Raw genomic sequence first — 16,690 nt, forward strand, 5'->3', positions numbered from 1 at the left:
AAGATAAAGGATATGTCTGCTTATGTTACTGTAAACCAGAGAATGAATGTGGTCTACCAAAGGTAAAATGCAGTAATTTAAGTATCAAAGATACAATGGTTTGTTTTACAATTTTTTTTTCTGAAAACAACTGCCTCCCCCATCCCAAAACTGCTGTCCATTCAGACCACATACCTGTAGCTTTAGGGCAGCTGCAGGGGTGTAAAAAGTAAAACAAAATGGAGAATTTGAGTCTTTGGATTATCTGGGAAATGGAATCCTCCCTTCCTGTTCCTCATCCTTTGATCCTGATAGCATTTGTACTTAACTTTCCGACCATTTTGCTAATTTGCGCATTATTTTGGACTACTTAAAAGTAAAATACAAAGGTAATATATTCTTGGATTTTTTTTAGATGTATGTATCGGAGAGGGAGTAATAAAAATGGCTTTTAAATATCCCACCACGACCAGAAATCAAGTGTGTTTGTATGTGCCCTTGCTCTTCTTCTTACTGAGCAAACATTTTTTCCTGGTTTGACTAAGCTGGCTTAACAATTCGTCATTATGTGTAATGGAAAAATTATTATCTGAAGGCAATATATAATTAAGACTGTAATATGACTACAAATTAACATATCAATAAGCCATATAGGAAATGTCTCATTAATTAGTCATCCCTTAATTGGCCCTGAATGCTATTAGCACGTTGTGTGTAAACCAGGCGTTCATTAATAAAATTATGACCCCGATCTGAGCAGCCGAGCTAAGATTACTTAAACTGTTGTTACCTCTTCAGCTGTTGCACTGCTGTGTGTGTGTGTGTGTGTGTGTGTGTGTGTGTCTTTATTTGTGTGTGTGTGTGTCTGTGTGCATGTAAGAATGATATGACACCCATGCCCATGCTGAGGCTGGTTCTACTTTGATCAATGGAGCCTGGCATTGAGGAGTAGGTGGGGGCTGGAGGTGAGTTGGGGGGGGTCTGAACCTCCCACTGGTGCTGATGAAGACGAATGAGCTAACAAGACATGACGGAATTGCTTTTGCAAAGAGGGGGGCCAGTGCTGTATGGTGATATTGTGTTGAGGCCGGCTAAAGGAGCAGGTTGATTTATTGTCCCCACCGCAGATAGCCACCGTTTTACCTCCCCTCCCTCCATACTTATTCATAGAGACCCCTCTGCTCTTTAATTACAGCCCCCAGCTTCCACCATTCTCTCATCCATGTCCTTATTAGAAGAGTCATACCTCACATCATATATCCAAACTGCCAATGGACAACAGTATATATGAGACGGAGCCTGAGGGATGGAGGGGGAGTAGGTACCCAAAATGTCACGGCCGTGTTGATTTTGCATTCCATTACCACTTTATGGTCAGGAAAACAGGCAAGAAATATAGAAAGTGAGGATAGTAATGAAGCTAGGGAAGTGAAGGTCAAAGGGAGATAGGAAAAAAGGAAACAGGGAACGGATGGAACCAAGGAGAGGAGGAAAACAGGACGATTAAGATATGTACAGAATGGGAAGGAGGGATGGGGGATGACAAATGGAGAAACAGAGCAATCCTCAGAGAGAGGAGGAGGGTTTAAAGACATGTTAAATGGTGTGGGAGGCCTGAGAATAAGGTGGAGCACGATGGCCCAACTTGATGAATTCATAAACGAGGCTTTGGAGGAAAGAAGAGGCAAGCAAAATGATAAGAAAATGCAGAAAAGGAAAAGTTACTGCAATAGCAGTAAGAACAAGCTTCACCAGAGGCACTGATTGCCCTGCAGGTGAAATACAAATTAGTCTGTTTGTTTGGAAATGAATATGGATAATCTAAGTTTATATCACAAGTCTTTCTTGCATATGTGGAAAAATAGCTATGCAGGTCTACATTAGTGATTCTCAGCAGCGAAAAGGCAACAGAGGGGGAGAGGTAAGGCAGAGGGGGCCAGCTCACCCCATATAATTTATCACTGCTCTGCCATTCGCTCTCTGAAATATCAGCCTATTAAAACATTCATTGAGATGATTAAACTGCAATAAAATCTAACAAAATTTGCACTGACACTTTCAGTGCATGATTTATTAGGCCAAGGCTATGAATGTAGCTCGATGAACACAGAGATAGGGGGAAAAAATCAGATGCTGCTGCCACCTGTTGGCTGACTGGGAGAGGAGTACTACAGTTTTTCTCCACTATACAAACATAGTTCCTAAAACTGAGGCCCTGTTTGTCAAAACTCCACAAACAAAAAACAATAAATACTCCTACGACTACCACGACATTTAAAACATTAACTCTTCTAAAATTAAGCATTTTCTAAAAAATATACGCACAAATGCCAAATGTGTCTTCTTATTTACGTTGTTTAAAATAAAGATATCAATCAATCAATACTCAACACACATCCGCCCAAATTTGCACACCAATAATAGCACTGGATAAGCCAATCAAGATGATTGGTCAGAGAGAAGGTCACTTGTGATAGCTGTGAACTCTGATTGTCTTCACATCAGCATTCTTAGTTCAGCTCACTGCTAAATAAGTGTGATGTTTCACTGTTTAGCAATACACTGACTGTCAGTTTTGAATGATGTGTCTTAATTTAGAGCAGTGTGTCTGGTAGGCATGTGTGTTTTTTCACTTGATAACACATTTTAGCAATATTATAAGTTCAATTTGCCCCCCGGGGACAAATAAAGTGTTTTTTAATTGAATTGAAAGCCAAAGTCTTATCTCCAAACTTTTATTCAATACGATTTACTTTGGTTTTACTACTTGTTTGTGTGGATAGGATAAAGAGACTTGACAAGTTGATAAAGTTACAATGTGACTCTTTCCAGGTGTAGTGTGTACAATAAATCAAAAACACTTGGCTAGTACATTTTAACTTTGTTACAGCTGCAACCACACTGTAAGACATTTTAAGTCAGTAAAACTTAGAAATGAAAGTTCACCTGCTGCCTTACAAATGTGAGTAAACTCAACTTGAAAGTAACCATCGTTTGAACTCAAACTGTTAAGTTATACAAGTTGTTTAACTAATGATAGTTTGTATTTTCAACTTGAGTCTCAAAGTTAAGTCCACTTACTATGTTGAATTGTCCATTCATGAAAACTCACATTATCTTGTCCTGTAAACTTACAATTCCCTGTCATTTCAACTTACACTTTTAAGTTAAAATGACTTTGTAATATTTCATATGAAGTGCTATTTTAAGTTAAAAGGGCTAAAGTATTTAAATTGTTTCAACTTTATTCCTACTCTTGACTATACTAATCTAGACTTTACAGTGAATCAATTTAGAGCTTCTTTGTTCAAAAACAAAACTTTATTTTAACAATGCTCATGCCTTAACATTTGCAATGTATTGTCCCCATACAACACTAGAAAGTGGAGATTAGACACAGCAGTTGCGCAGCTGGCTAGGTGTACCAAAACATTTACATAGCTTTAATATAATAAACTAAGTAAAATTAATAGACAAGAGCATAACAATATTGCTTAACAATTATTTTAAAGTTAAAGTTGACTTTTTGACCTTAGCTTGCACACCACAAAATGGCTGTTTCAACAATATATATCAAGCTGTTCTGTGCAAAAGCAATTATGAACAGTGCAGAATAACAATAACATTCCTCTCAGTTAAGATCTTGCGATATGTTTTGCAACATGTTTTGCGAAAAATAGTGATGCTGAAGTTATTCTCTATATGAACAGGTTTATATAATGCTATGGCATTGGTTTACACATCACTAAGGTCACTGCTTTAACAATATTGTATCAAGTTGTTCTGTGCAAACTCAGTTATGAACAATGCAGAACATTAACTTCACTAACATTCTTCACAATGTCAAAAAAGTACATAAACAGTCTGGACATTTATTCCGACAGTTCTTATAGTAGTGCTTCAATTTGGTTCGACTTGGCCTGTAGTTCTGAATGGATCAGAAGGCTCTTTCTTCTTCTCCAGAGGACACAACAATTCTGTATTGTTTTTGATTTTTCCATCTTCGGTACATAAACTGCTTTCTCGAGAAGTAACAATGAGCAAAGCAGAAAAAGCTTTCTTCCAGTTAGGACTTACAGGTATCCTTTTCAGTTTACAAACGATACCTCAGTAGCTTGTTTCTGAGTCCATGTATCCTGGCTGAACAGTGGTCAGGTTTTATTTTCATGATGACCCTTTGCATGAATTCAAATGAGTACTTCATCTCAGAAGGATATTCCAGATTCAGGCAGTAGATTGTTCCCATTAGCATCGCGAAACCAGTGGCCACATCTCTTACATTAGAAAGAATGATTGTCTCCTCTACCACCACAGCCACATTAAAGACTTGCATTGGGAATGCATCATGCAGAACGCCTTCATGTCCAATGAGAAGTCCGACACGCATTCCCTTCATTAAGATGTCCAGGGTTTCACCATGAACCTGAAACAATTGGACAAATTCAATTGTTATTTTGTTGCATGTAATTCAGAAAAATAATGTTAGTAATAAGTTGCCACTAAATTGGCAAAACTTGTTCATGATTGAGAATGCAAGAAGAAAAACATCAACTAAAAAAAAGTGTACATTATATTATTGCAATTCAACCGGTGTATTGTTTAAAAAAAAATTGTTTGTCTCCTTTAGATAGACCAGAGACTTTGCTGCCTTTAAAAAGCTCAGGGGGAGCCATCGTCCTCTATTAGTTAACTTATAGTTTTTTTCTGAAGTCATGGATGAATATTTAGACGATTCAGAATACTTTGATGTGATACTTTAATTTGATTTGTGGATTCTCTCCATAATGTTGTCAAATCCTTACAATAATGTATGTATTAATAGGAGTAACAAAACAAACACCTGAGTATCACAACAGCATAGCTGGCTGAAACTCTGCAGCCTCTCTCTCCCTCTGTACTTCTGTTGCAGCTTCTCATCAATTCAAAAAAATAATGTAGGCCATCAAATTTAAATACCTCACCCAACTGTTCAAAATATTCTAAATATTCAGCCATCACTTCAGAAATAAACTACAACTTTCTGTACCTGCAGCTCCACCCATACTCCCCTGCTTCAAATAACAGACATAACAGGATGTAAACAAAGACGAGAAGCGACATCAGGTAAATAAAAAGGTAGAATTTGTCTCCATAATGTTGTCAGACACTTATTATAGCAATCTGAGCTAGTTAGTAACAAAACTAACACTTTTATTGGCATACTTTTGATGCAAGAAATATCCCCACACAACACCCGTTCAAACTTAGTTTTGGTTCTTATAATTCAGTTGCACCACTGGACTACCTACAAAAGGTACTGAGGAGCAGGCTACAAGCATGGAGAGCAACGTTTTAACAAAACAAAAATAAAAACTGCCTGGAAATGGTTAAAAATGATGGTTGTATTAAAATATACCTCATACTCAGCTATGCATTTATTGTGATTAACTTATGAAGTTCAGCAGTCTATATCATCATCACATTCTGTTTTCAAAACTGCCTATCAGTTAATTTTTAAACATTTGAACTGCCAGTAAGTTTTGAATGATGTACTAACGTTAAATGAAAAAGGTTCCGCAATGTTGTGGAAAAAAAGGGATGTTTACATGTTAATATATTTTCTTACATCACACATCCTGATGATCTCTGAAGTATCCTCTGAGAAGAAACGTGGAAGACCAAGAAAGGCAGCTGTCCTCCGATTCTGGTTTGTGTCCTATATAAAGTTACACAAAAGTGAGTTCATGCAATTTTTAAACTAGAGTCCTAATGGAAGTTCACATTGACAAATTCACACTATACATACCTCTTTATCAAGGCACTGCATAACACTTTGAAGGGCCAACCTCCTGCCTGATGAAATGGCTGCTTTATACAACTGCAAGAGTCTCGGCACCCAAGCATCAAGTCCCTCCAGGAATGACAGCAGATCAGTGGTCACTATTCTACCGAACTCAGCTCTTATCTGAAACACAAGTAGTGGGGAAGCCAGTAAAGATCAAATTATGACATATGAAGATTACACAGCCAAATAGATTGATGATAATGATGATCGTAGTCTAAAAACGTCATTGGATCACGGCAACAGTGAAAGTGACCGTTTTCTGAACTTAGCGATCCTCCGGGGCTCGGCATGCCAAAACACGTCGGCAATTACTTAGACTTGACCGTGTCGCCAACTAGCTAGCTAGCCAGCACGTGCTTGCAGGCAAATGTTTAGTTGAAAAGTTTTTTTTTTTGCTCCCGTCACGTCTGAAGCATTTATAACCTAAACGAACGCCTACTAAAATGTCCCCTATGGACAATAGTGGTGTAATAAAACTTATTCGCCATTTGAAAATTCGATTAACACGATGGACTAGCAAAGAGAAAAACACGGTAATGTAGTCATATTCGCAAAACTCTGCCAATGTGCTGAATTTTTTCCCTTTTATCACAGAAGAAACTGACAGTGTTATTTAATTTTATCGACACAAACTCAAAAGCACTTTTAAAAGATAACTTACCTCCTTGCCGCGTCTTTTCTCCCAGCAGAATGTCGTCGTGGACCTCCGCCATGGTCCACTGTGCAGTTGCACTAAACCTACGTTTAATTGCAGCTAGCTTGAAAAGTGCGTCCCTCCGCAGCTGAAAGTAGTCCACTGCTGTTTTCTCTATTGTTGCGTCAATAATTAAGTTGTGGTTGAAATACTATGGTTTATCCAGTTTAGCGAACTGGTGAGCACTATACTTCTTAAGTATCATAGCTTTACAGTTTTATTTTTGACTAACCCCAAAACAGGTGGTATTTCTTCAGCAGCACCCCTCCTCCCCCGTTTCTTTTTTTCAAGGTATAACTTACAGAAATAAGTTGAATCAACACTGACAGTCATGACAAAACTTACAAATAGTCAAGACAATTAATTACTTTAAGTTTATTTTTCTAAAACTTATAAACATGAGTTCAATATTCAAAACTTACCATGACAATTTGAGTAAAAAAAACAAAACAAGTTCACATAACTTAATGGGGCTCTCATGTTTTACAGTGCAAAGGTTTTTTTTCTTTTTTTAAAAAGACATGAAAAATGGTTTGGCATAATAATGTGTATATACGTAGATTAAGATTTAATTTTAATTTTATACAAATTAGATGCACATACATTTTGAAGACAATTTTCAATCATCAATTGGCTTACCATTAAAGTAATTTTCTTCTAACCCTTTTCTATTTAACACAGCATGATCTAATTCCTTCCTGTAAATGTCTCATCAGATTATAGCGATATACAGGCCACATTGCACTCACTGCATGAGACATGCTGGAAGTGTTTGTGTTGAACTGTTGTTATATTGATCCAAATGGTTTATTACAGGCTGTATGAGTGATAATACTACGGAAGGGAGGGATTACTTGGAAATAGTGCCATCGATTCCGGTTTGCCTCAGGAGAGAGCAACACATTGTTCAACCCACCAGAGGCACACAGTGTCAGCAAACAAACTCCTACTGAGACATGTGTTTATGACAAGTTGCCTTTTGTCTACATTGATGGATCTGCTTTAGACGTCATTCTGCTGCGATGGGAGGGTCTGGGAGGAAAAGCACATGAGCTGATGAATGAAAAACTTATTGATTTTGTTTTACGTATGATGTCTGAACTTGTATGTGCTCTTGTTTTGTATCTCTTTAGGATCAATTTGCTTTTCACACTTGGTGAATGAGGAGACTTTGGAAAAAGTGAGGACATTTTAGCCAACACTTTTGCTTCCTTACAGCTGGGGCTAACAATTTATATAACAATTTAATAGTATTAAAAAATACTATTAAATACAAGAGTCACATACATAATAATAATACACATATGGGTGTTTTTGGGGTTAGTCTCCCAAAGGGAGATTTCTTAAATTACTTGAATTCATGGAATTTATATCTTAGTTGAAAATGTTTTTGTCTTGCTGAGTTCATAGAATATATTTTGTCTTAATATAGAACGCAATATAAACTATGTTAATGCACCTCCCTCTTGCACACTCCTCAGTGACCAGCCTATCAGCTGCAGCTCACAGCCAAAGGCACGATAAGAACAGTGGGTGTAAAACAACCTGCTTGGTACAGATAGAACATGTTTCACCACAGTGACAAATGCTTTCATCAAAAACATGAAGCAGAAAGAAAATCTAAGGAATTATGTCTGAGCATGTTGTCTTTTGCAGAAAAGGTGAATCATGTGAGTGATGAACTGCCTGATTCTTTGGATGGATTACAGGAGGAGTTTCTATAATAACAGTTTATGAAAAAGGTCTGCAGGATAAGGCCTCAATGAAATTCTGGTCAACATGTTTTGTTTGTCTTTCCCCAGATGGTGATGATGACCTCTCAGCACCTGAATGCAACAGTGAGACAACTTTGATTGCTGATTCAGAAGGAGATGCTGTGGGGAAAAAAAGTTTTAGAGATCCCTTCATTATATCCTTTCATGATGTATTGTATAATGGTATTATATTTGCTATAACAGACTCAGAAACAATTTATTAAATCTGTATTCTGAAAAGTCAAACAACACACAGCCTATTTCTGACTGCATACTGAAGACAAAAACATAGGGTAACCAAGAAGTAAAACTGAGAAGAAAACTACAACCATATGCACATGACAACTTAATAGGCCTACCTCCAGTTTCTTTTTAAGTTTTTACATTATACAGTATATAGATACGTTTATCTGGTTTTTAAAGAAATTTCCCATTCAGAGAGAGTGAGAAAAGGCCACTTTTTAATATCCATGTGATTATGTTTTGTAAAACAAAATTAGATAATAAACTGAACAGGATTGGAGATAATGTGTGTGTGATGAGTGTGTGTGTGTGTGTGTGTGTGTGTGTGTGTGTGTGTGTGTGTCGAACTCTCAGTCTAAATATGTTACCTATGTGTGCCTCCTTCTTTGCCAAGCAGATAGTTAAGCTGTATACCCCTTCTCCTGCTCTTACTTTGCACAGCAGCAGGCTGTGTTACAGGTGAGAGGCTTCAAGCTATAGCAGGGTTGCAGGGATTTATTTTTAAAGCCCATTTTTCCTCAGAAAGCTCCAGCTCCAGGACCATGGCACAAAAGGCTCCTGTGGACCCAACCAAGATAGGAGAGGGTCAAGCAATCGCTGTGCTGACATCTGGAGGCGATGCCCAGGGTGAGTGGAGGGTCTGTAGGGCATGTGCAAGCCTGGAGTGCCAACATGAGCATGTATGCTGTTTGTCTTACTCAGCAGGTGTTGAGAATGTGTGACGTTGCTGCTTAGTAATAGGGGGTTTAACTTGAATGAGGTAATAGTTTCAGATTTATATGAGTAATCTAAAATTCTGGAATAGAAATTTTGATAACTCTTGAACATAATTTTGGTTGTCTTAGAGAAGTAGGTTACTGTACTTAGACGAAATACTGAAGCTGTAAGTGTATCCTGAGCATTTCAACACAAAATTATCATTTTAATTATTAAAACACCAGAAGAAAGACTTTTTGAAGAACTAAAATAGTACTTTTACTTGCGTTTAATATCATGTTGAATCATGGTTGCACTAATCTTGTTCAGTAAATTTGCTAACTTTTAATTTTCTTCATTACTTATAATATACATTCAATAATCCTCCAATAGACAGACATATTCATTTTAAAAGTCTAGCTTGAAAAAAAAAAGTGGGGAATATCATATAGAGCTGCAAGGAGCTGCTCACTGAGTGGGCTTAATCTCCTCTGACCTTTAACTTGAAGAGGAATATCTTCACAGTGACCTTTGGGATGTGTGTCAGTGACCCCACCCAACACTGTGTTAGTTTTCCATCTGTCAGTTTTCCTGCCCATCTTAACTTCATATGTCCTCAATCACAGCTCACTAACCCTTTCCCATTCTCCATTCACTCTCCAAATAACAACAGTCATTACAAGATTACCTGATAGTCATCATTAGACCTTTATGTTCAAATTATTTCCCTCTGATACTTCTTGTTCTGTCTCTACTACATTATCTGTTATGAGGGATAAATTTAGATGACCTTTCAGTCATGTGTTAGTAAAGAAGTTTGGTGGAGTGAAAGAGCCATCCTGCTCCTCTTGTCGGCCCTATCCTCCCTTACACTGTAAGCAGAGATATTTTTGGCAGTCTATAAGCTAATCTATCCACATCCTGGCCTTTAGGCAACCTTCTGTGTGTTGAGTGTGGCAGTTCAAGAGAAGACGGCATAGTTAAATATAAAATCAGGTATAATTCCATTGAAAAATACAATAATCACAGCTATGCAATACAAATTCACAATGGTTTTATCGCAAACATTCTTATTATGTGTGCGATCACAAAGATCCTACACAAGGATAAAAACTACACACATATTATTCTTTCAGGTATGAATGCAGCTGTGAGGGCCACGGTTCGTGTCGGACTTTATACTGGGGCAAAGGTGTATTTTGTCCATGAGGTAAAAACTCCTCTTCATTGTTTTGTTTCTATTTTATTTTAAAGGTTTCCCTTTTGTTCCAATATCTACAAAACAAATTGTGAAAATTGTCAGCCGTTCAATTCATACAGCTGATGTTACAGTCTTTGGTTTGCATGTTCAAACACAAATCAATGATCCAGTGAATGTGTGCCGTTTTACTTATATTTTCAAGAAGGTGATATGTGCTGCATCTCTGTTTGTTGCCAGGGTTACCAGGGTCTGGTGGATGGAGGCGACCACATTCGCCCCGCTACTTGGGAGAGTGTGTCAATGATGCTCCAGCTGGTGAGAACAAGCACAAAGATGAAAAACCATGTGAACTTGCACACTTTATGTCATTATGTCACCACAGTTTTCAGCTGATCACATTAGACGGATGGATGATCTGTGTAACTCTAGCAACCCTTTGATCCTCTAGTGAAACTCTGAAGGTCAAAAGGTTAATTAAATAGCATTGCTCCATTACAATCGATGTCATGGATCTCAAGCATTTTAATTAAAGCTTCAGTTACAGATGATTCTCCTTCTCCTATTCTGCTTCTTCATGATTCGTGGTGTCCTGACATGAGGGTGGGACGGTGATTGGTAGTGCTCGCTGTCAGGATTTCCGCACCAAAGCGGGACGCACCAAAGCTGCTTGCAACTTAGTCAAGCTGGGCATCACCAACCTTTGTGTGATTGGAGGTGACGGCAGTCTGACTGGTGCCGACCAGTTTAGAACAGAGTGGAGTGAGTTGCTGGCGGACCTAGTTAAAGCTGGTGAGAGGCAAGACCCTAAAGTTCACTTTTCTTAGAAATACAGTCTAAAATTAATCCTCTCTGCAGAACATTAACAATTCAATGAGGGGCATAAACACTTATCTCAAATACAAGCCTATCCAAGGCTCTGGCCATTATCAGAGATCGAACTGTATCTGAAGGTGTTTTAAAATGTGTTCAGGTAAGATCACGTCAAATGAGGCCAAGTGCTCCACCCACCTCAACATCGTTGGCATGGTAGGCTCCATTGACAACGACTTCTGTGGCACGGACATGACTATCGGCACGGATTCTGCTCTGCATCGCATCATAGAGGTTGTGGATGCCATCACTACCACAGCTCAGAGGTTGGCTAGAACTTCTCATAAATCTATTTTACAGATAGAGCCACAAGTTTGAAGACTCTTGACATGACATATCTTATTTTGCAGTCACCAAAGGACATTCATCCTGGAGGTAATGGGCCGGCATTGTGGGTAGGTAAAGTCTGTATGTCTGCTTTTAAAGCACAATTTCTGCATGTGGACACATAGTATACGGTCCTTTAACTGGGAGTTTATCAAATTTTAGATACATTAGTACAAGGTTCTCTGCTGTACTGAAGGCCAGGTAATGAAATGAGCACCTGCCATCTGACAATGAAGGGTAGATGTTGACTGTCGGTAAAACAATTTTAGGATAATCAGCTGCCACCAAAATCAGAATCAGAAATATGGTGTTAATCCAAGGGGGGAATTTAGCCAGGCTTTTAAAAAAATATTTCTGTTTATTTCAAGATTTTGAGACTAACATACAGTATGTTTTTTTCTATTAAATTAGCTTGTTATTCTTGATTTACAGATATCTGGCTTTGGTGACAGCCCTGGCCTGTGGAGCAGATTGGGTGTTCATCCCTGAGATGCCTCCAGATGAGGGATGGCAGGAGCATCTTTGCAGAAGACTGGCAGATGTAATTGTCTTGTCCCGCATCATCCTCAGGACAAGTTTCAATCCAGCTAAAATAGAAAAAATGTGTTCTGCATGTCAGTTTTAATAGTATCCTTATTTCTCTCAGCAAAGAGTCCGCGGGTCCCGTTTGAATATTATCATTGTTGCAGAGGGAGCAATTGATCGTGATGGTAAACCTATTACATGTGAACATGTCAAACAGGTCAGTTATGGCAAAATAACAGCACATGTATTATTTCTTCTTATGATACAGACTAATACAAATATCCCCTTTCTGTCCAGCTGGTTTCAAAGAAGCTCGGCTTTGACACCCGCACCACTATCCTGGGCCATGTACAAAGAGGTGGAACACCTTCTGCCTTCGACAGAGTCCTGGTAATGTGACCATTGCATCCATGTAGTTTTTGTAACAAAAATAAAAGTTCACAGATTATTTCTTTGTTCATTTTGCTGCCCTGAAATAGCCAAAGGGTGACAGAAAGGAATCTGTTTCTAAGCTCTGCAATGGTCTGTTTATATATATAAACACAAAGAGGCATCAAAGTTAAACTTGCATTCAGCTCAGCAGCAGGATTCACTGCAGGGCTGGCTTTTGAGGGGTTTCAAACAAGATATATGCTCGCTGGTGACCTCAGGTGGCCATACAGTCCAAGTGACTTGTGCATTTTTATAAATGATGTACATGTTTTTAACCCTTGATGTTCACTGAAATCGTGAATAAAAATCCTTGTATAGTATCTGCTGTAATAAGTCTCTACTTAATGATTCAGGCTAGCAGAATGGGGGTGGAGGCTGTGATGGCTCTGCTGGAAGCTACACCAGACACTCCCGCCTGTGTAGTCAGCTTATCTGGAAACATGGCTGTCAGACTGCCTCTCATGGAGTGTGTGCAAGTGGTGAGACAAACATTTACTTGCAGTCTGTACAAAAAACAAGTAGGACTTGTGCTGAATGTGTTGTTTTAACAACAAATGACAACTATAAGTTTGGTATTTCCTATAATATTATGAATCAATCCTCATTCTTACTTTCTTTTTCACCAGACTAAAGATGTCACTACAGCTATGACTGAAGGGAGGTTTGAAGAGGCTGTGAAGCTCAGGGGAAAGTGAGGCATGCAGATGTGTGTTAAATTTATGAGTTGTGTGCTCTGTTTTTAATTATATGTGCATGTTGCTATTGTTTGCCCATAGGAGCTTTGAGAACAACTGGAACACGTACAAAATGCTTGCTCATGTGCACATCCCAGATATAAAGGTAAAAAACATCAAAGTCTGACTGTACATTTACCTATGAACCATATAATTGTGACAAATATCTCATGTGCTTGTGCCAGAGTAACATCAACATCGCCATATTGAATGTTGGAGCGCCATGTGCTGGGATGAACGCTGCAGTTCGATCAGCTGTCAGGATCGGGCTCCTCCAGGGCCACCAAATGCTAGCAGTGCATGACGGCTTTGATGGCTTGGCCCATGGAATGGTAAATTGTAGTTGCACACACGTTAACAAATATGAGGGCTTCTTCTTTCATTACAATTAAGTAGATTTATTTCAAATGCATACCAAAACACATTGTAAAGTGAGCAATTTATCCCTGCACAGATTGAGCCTATCGATTGGTCTGGTGTGGCAGGATTGACTGGAAAGGGAGGCTCCATGCTGGGCACAAAGAGGTAATCCAACAAATGTTCTGTTTTACATTTTAATCATAATGCATGTGTAAGATTTGTAAATGGCTGAATGTATTTTGATTCCGTGTTTTTGCTTTATTAAAGATCCCTGCCAAATGAGTGCATGGAAGAGATCAGTCTCAACATTGTTAAGTTCAACATTAATGCTTTAGTCATTATTGGAGGCTTTGAGGTGAGCTACTCATGTATAACTCCAATAGCCAATCCTAACAATAAACGGAATCATATACATGTACAATTAAAAAAAAATCACTCAACGGCATTTTTCTGAAGTCCTCCTCCCTTGTCTTTTCCAGGCATTTGTTGGTGGTTTGCAGATGGTGCAGGCCAGAGAAAAGTATGAGGAACTTTGTATTCCTCTTGTAGTGGTTCCTGCTACTGTCTCCAATAATGTTCCAGGATCTGACTTCAGTATCGGCACTGATACTGCACTTAACACTATCACTATGGTAAAGCTCTCAAACAAATGTAACAGATTACAACCCATTTTAGACCAAATAATCCAAAGAAACAATTCTTTCTCTCTCTTTTCTCATCCAAATTCAGACATGTGACAGAATCAAACAATCTGCTGCTGGTACCAAGAGGAGGGTGTTCATTGTCGAGACTATGGGAGGATATTGTGGTTACCTGGCAACCATGGCTGGTTTAGCATCTGGAGCTGATGCTGCTTATATTTATGAGGAGCCTTTTAACATTCATGACCTTGAGGTTTGTCTTTATGAATATTCTTAATAGTGGTTAATGTATTGAGGGTTGATTTTCCTATTTTTTCCTTGTTATGTTAAGCACTTTGTAACATGTTGTTTTAAAAAGTGCTATATAAATAAAGCTTTACTTACTTACTTACTTACTTACGTACTTTAGGTGAACGTGGAACATCTGGTGGAGAAGATGAAGACCACAGTAAAGAGAGGACTCATTCTGAGGTTTGCAGGAATCAGTGTAATTGCTTTTCTGAGTACAATTAAATTCACAGCCTGCAGCTCAAGACAAATATTCTACTTTTGTTCCAGGAATGAGAAATGTAACACCAACTATACAACAGACTTTATCTTCCAACTGTACACAGAGGAGGGCAAGGGTGTGTTTGACTGCAGGAAAAACGTGCTTGGGCACATGCAGCAGGTGGGCAATGAGAAAAAGACTTTATTTTCATTGTACACAGAAAACTAGAACCAGATCTTGTTTTTACTTTGCAAGACTTTGTAAGACTCATTACAATTGCCATAACATTTAATTCCACACACCTAAGGACAGCTATCTTTTTTATTAGGGTGGAACACCAAGTCCCTTTGACAGGAATTTTGGCACCAAGATGGGGATCAAATCCGTGTTATGGTTGACTGACAAGCTGAAGGAATGCTATCGACATGGTGAGGACATGATCTCCATGAAATATTGAATACTATTGCTTGTGCTCTCTGTTTTAATATATAGCGTTAATTATTTTTTTTTTACCTCCAACCTCCAGGTCGTGTCTTTGCCAACTCTCCAGATTCAGCCTGTGTGCTGGGAATGAGGAAAAGGTCTTTGGTCTTCCAGCCTCTTGCAGAACTTAAAGAGCACACTGATTTTGAGTAAGACTTCATTTTTGTCTAAATATTTCCCTTTCTTCCACGTTTAATTTAGTTTTTCTAAACTATAGTAGGAATATTATATATTGCAGTCAGTGTTCACAAGCAAGCAATAAGAGGAATTTTAAAATGCTGTGAATGTGCTTCATGCATATTCACATCCATTGTCTTTCTAAAATTTCAGATTTAATTGGCCAGATTTATCAGACCTGCAAACTGGAAAGCAGTCTAATACATGTTTCCATTGAAAAGACAACTAAAACTAACAAAACACATTCATAATTCATAAGGTCAGTTGAAAAGTAATGTTTAAATCTTTCATCTCTGAACTCTGAAATGCAACTTCAATTAGTGGTTATTAGAGGAAATGGCCATTATGTGACCATGATAAATTGTTCTTGTAGGTTTGATTTGGAGTTGTCTTATCTCTTGTGGTCAAAACAACTTGACCTAACTTGAATTTAAATATCTCACTTTTATTACTTATATATTGTTTTGTTGTCTTTCCTTTGTGCACTGGCATTTGTTTGTCCTCCACAGACACCGTATTCCAAAGATACAGTGGTGGTTGAAGTTGAGACCCATCCTGAAAATCCTGGCTAAATACAAGATTAATCTGGACACCACTGAAAGAGCAGCGATGGAACATGTCATTAAGAAGAGAGGATTAGCTCCTTAGTAGATATGAATCATGTGATTTTTTTAAAGCACTGTGTAAACCATCTATCTGAAAAGTGCTTCATTGATAATAAAGATTATAAAAATATCTCTCAATGAAACCACAGGTCTCACAATAAGCACCCTGTTTTTTCTCTGAAATGTTTTATTTATTCACACTTTTTGCATTTGTTTACTTACTCATTCAGCCCTTGAAAAACTGATCAGACATAAGAGTAATAAAACACTAGATTCTAGTTAAGATGTTTCATTTCTAATTGTGACTGGAAATGAAAAGCATTAGAAGCATTGTTAGCACATTGACAGCACTAAATTTGACAGCACTTTAATACAGCAGGGGTCAAATGCTCGGCAACTGATGATTGCAAACTCGCATTTACTATTTAAAGTGCTGTCTGTCTGTCTGTCTGTCTGTCTGTCTGTCTGTCTGTCTGTCTGTCTGTCTGTCTGTCTGTCTGTCTGTCTGTCTGTCTGTCTGTCTGTCTGTCTGTCTATCTATCTATCTATCTATCTATCTAATCTTCAACGCAATCTCCCAAAACAAATGCATAGACACAAACAGGCTGCAAAAACACAAACGTGCTGCAAAAAGGCAAAACAACTGCATAAACTT

The 16,690-nt window shown here is 38.2% G+C and overlaps 2 protein-coding genes across 2 annotated transcripts; one reads left to right on the forward strand and one right to left on the reverse strand.

Moving 5' to 3' along the window:
- Nucleotides 1-3,290: 3,290 nt before the first annotated feature.
- On the reverse strand, nucleotides 3,291-6,535 carry LOC306822663 (uncharacterized protein). The gene is made up of 4 exons (XM_079341812.1): nucleotides 6,465-6,535; nucleotides 5,765-5,923; nucleotides 5,585-5,674; nucleotides 3,291-4,402 (listed from the first exon to the last, which is right to left on the reverse strand). Exons 2-4 carry the CDS (start codon nucleotides 5,783-5,785, stop codon nucleotides 4,073-4,075), a joined length of 441 nt encoding a protein of 146 aa, XP_079197938.1. The 5' UTR covers nucleotides 5,786-5,923; nucleotides 6,465-6,535; the 3' UTR covers nucleotides 3,291-4,072.
- Nucleotides 6,536-8,092: 1,557 nt separating this feature from the next.
- Nucleotides 8,093-16,159, forward strand: pfkmb (phosphofructokinase, muscle b). Its single transcript, XM_079341204.1, has 24 exons — nucleotides 8,093-8,167; nucleotides 8,300-8,335; nucleotides 9,017-9,121; nucleotides 10,327-10,400; nucleotides 10,629-10,706; nucleotides 10,991-11,180; nucleotides 11,362-11,527; nucleotides 11,612-11,656; nucleotides 12,021-12,129; nucleotides 12,235-12,330; nucleotides 12,411-12,503; nucleotides 12,899-13,024; nucleotides 13,172-13,236; nucleotides 13,322-13,385; nucleotides 13,465-13,611; nucleotides 13,734-13,804; nucleotides 13,907-13,994; nucleotides 14,119-14,271; nucleotides 14,369-14,533; nucleotides 14,690-14,751; nucleotides 14,839-14,950; nucleotides 15,099-15,198; nucleotides 15,297-15,402; nucleotides 15,940-16,159. The coding sequence occupies exons 1-24, from the start codon at nucleotides 8,128-8,130 to the stop codon at nucleotides 16,076-16,078; spliced, it is 2,430 nt and encodes an 809-aa protein (XP_079197330.1). The 5' UTR covers nucleotides 8,093-8,127; the 3' UTR covers nucleotides 16,079-16,159.
- The last annotated feature ends 531 nt before the right edge of the window (nucleotides 16,160-16,690 follow it).

The sequence above is a fragment of the Symphodus melops genome (assembly GCF_947650265.1).
Source record: "Symphodus melops genome assembly, chromosome: 4".
In the NCBI taxonomy this organism is placed as follows: Eukaryota; Metazoa; Chordata; class Actinopteri; order Labriformes; family Labridae; genus Symphodus; species Symphodus melops.

Bases quoted from the DNA above. Each gene is read 5' to 3' on its own strand.
- LOC306822663 (XM_079341812.1), bottom strand. From the start codon at position 5,785: ATGCAGTGCCTTGATAAAGAG. The intron at 5,675-5,764 runs GTATGTATAGTG...AACTTTATATAG, and splicing joins TGCAGTGCCTTGATAAAGAG to GACACAAACCAGAATCGGAG. The intron at 4,403-5,584 runs GTAAGAAAATAT...CAATTGTTTCAG, and splicing joins AGATCATCAGGATGTGTGAT to GTTCATGGTGAAACCCTGGA.
- pfkmb (XM_079341204.1), top strand. From the start codon at position 8,128: ATGTCTGAGCATGTTGTCTTTTGCAGAAAAGGTGAATCAT. The intron at 13,025-13,171 runs GTGAGACAAACA...CTTTTTCACCAG, and splicing joins TCATGGAGTGTGTGCAAGTG to ACTAAAGATGTCACTACAGC. The intron at 13,805-13,906 runs GTAATCCAACAA...GCTTTATTAAAG, and splicing joins TCCATGCTGGGCACAAAGAG to ATCCCTGCCAAATGAGTGCA.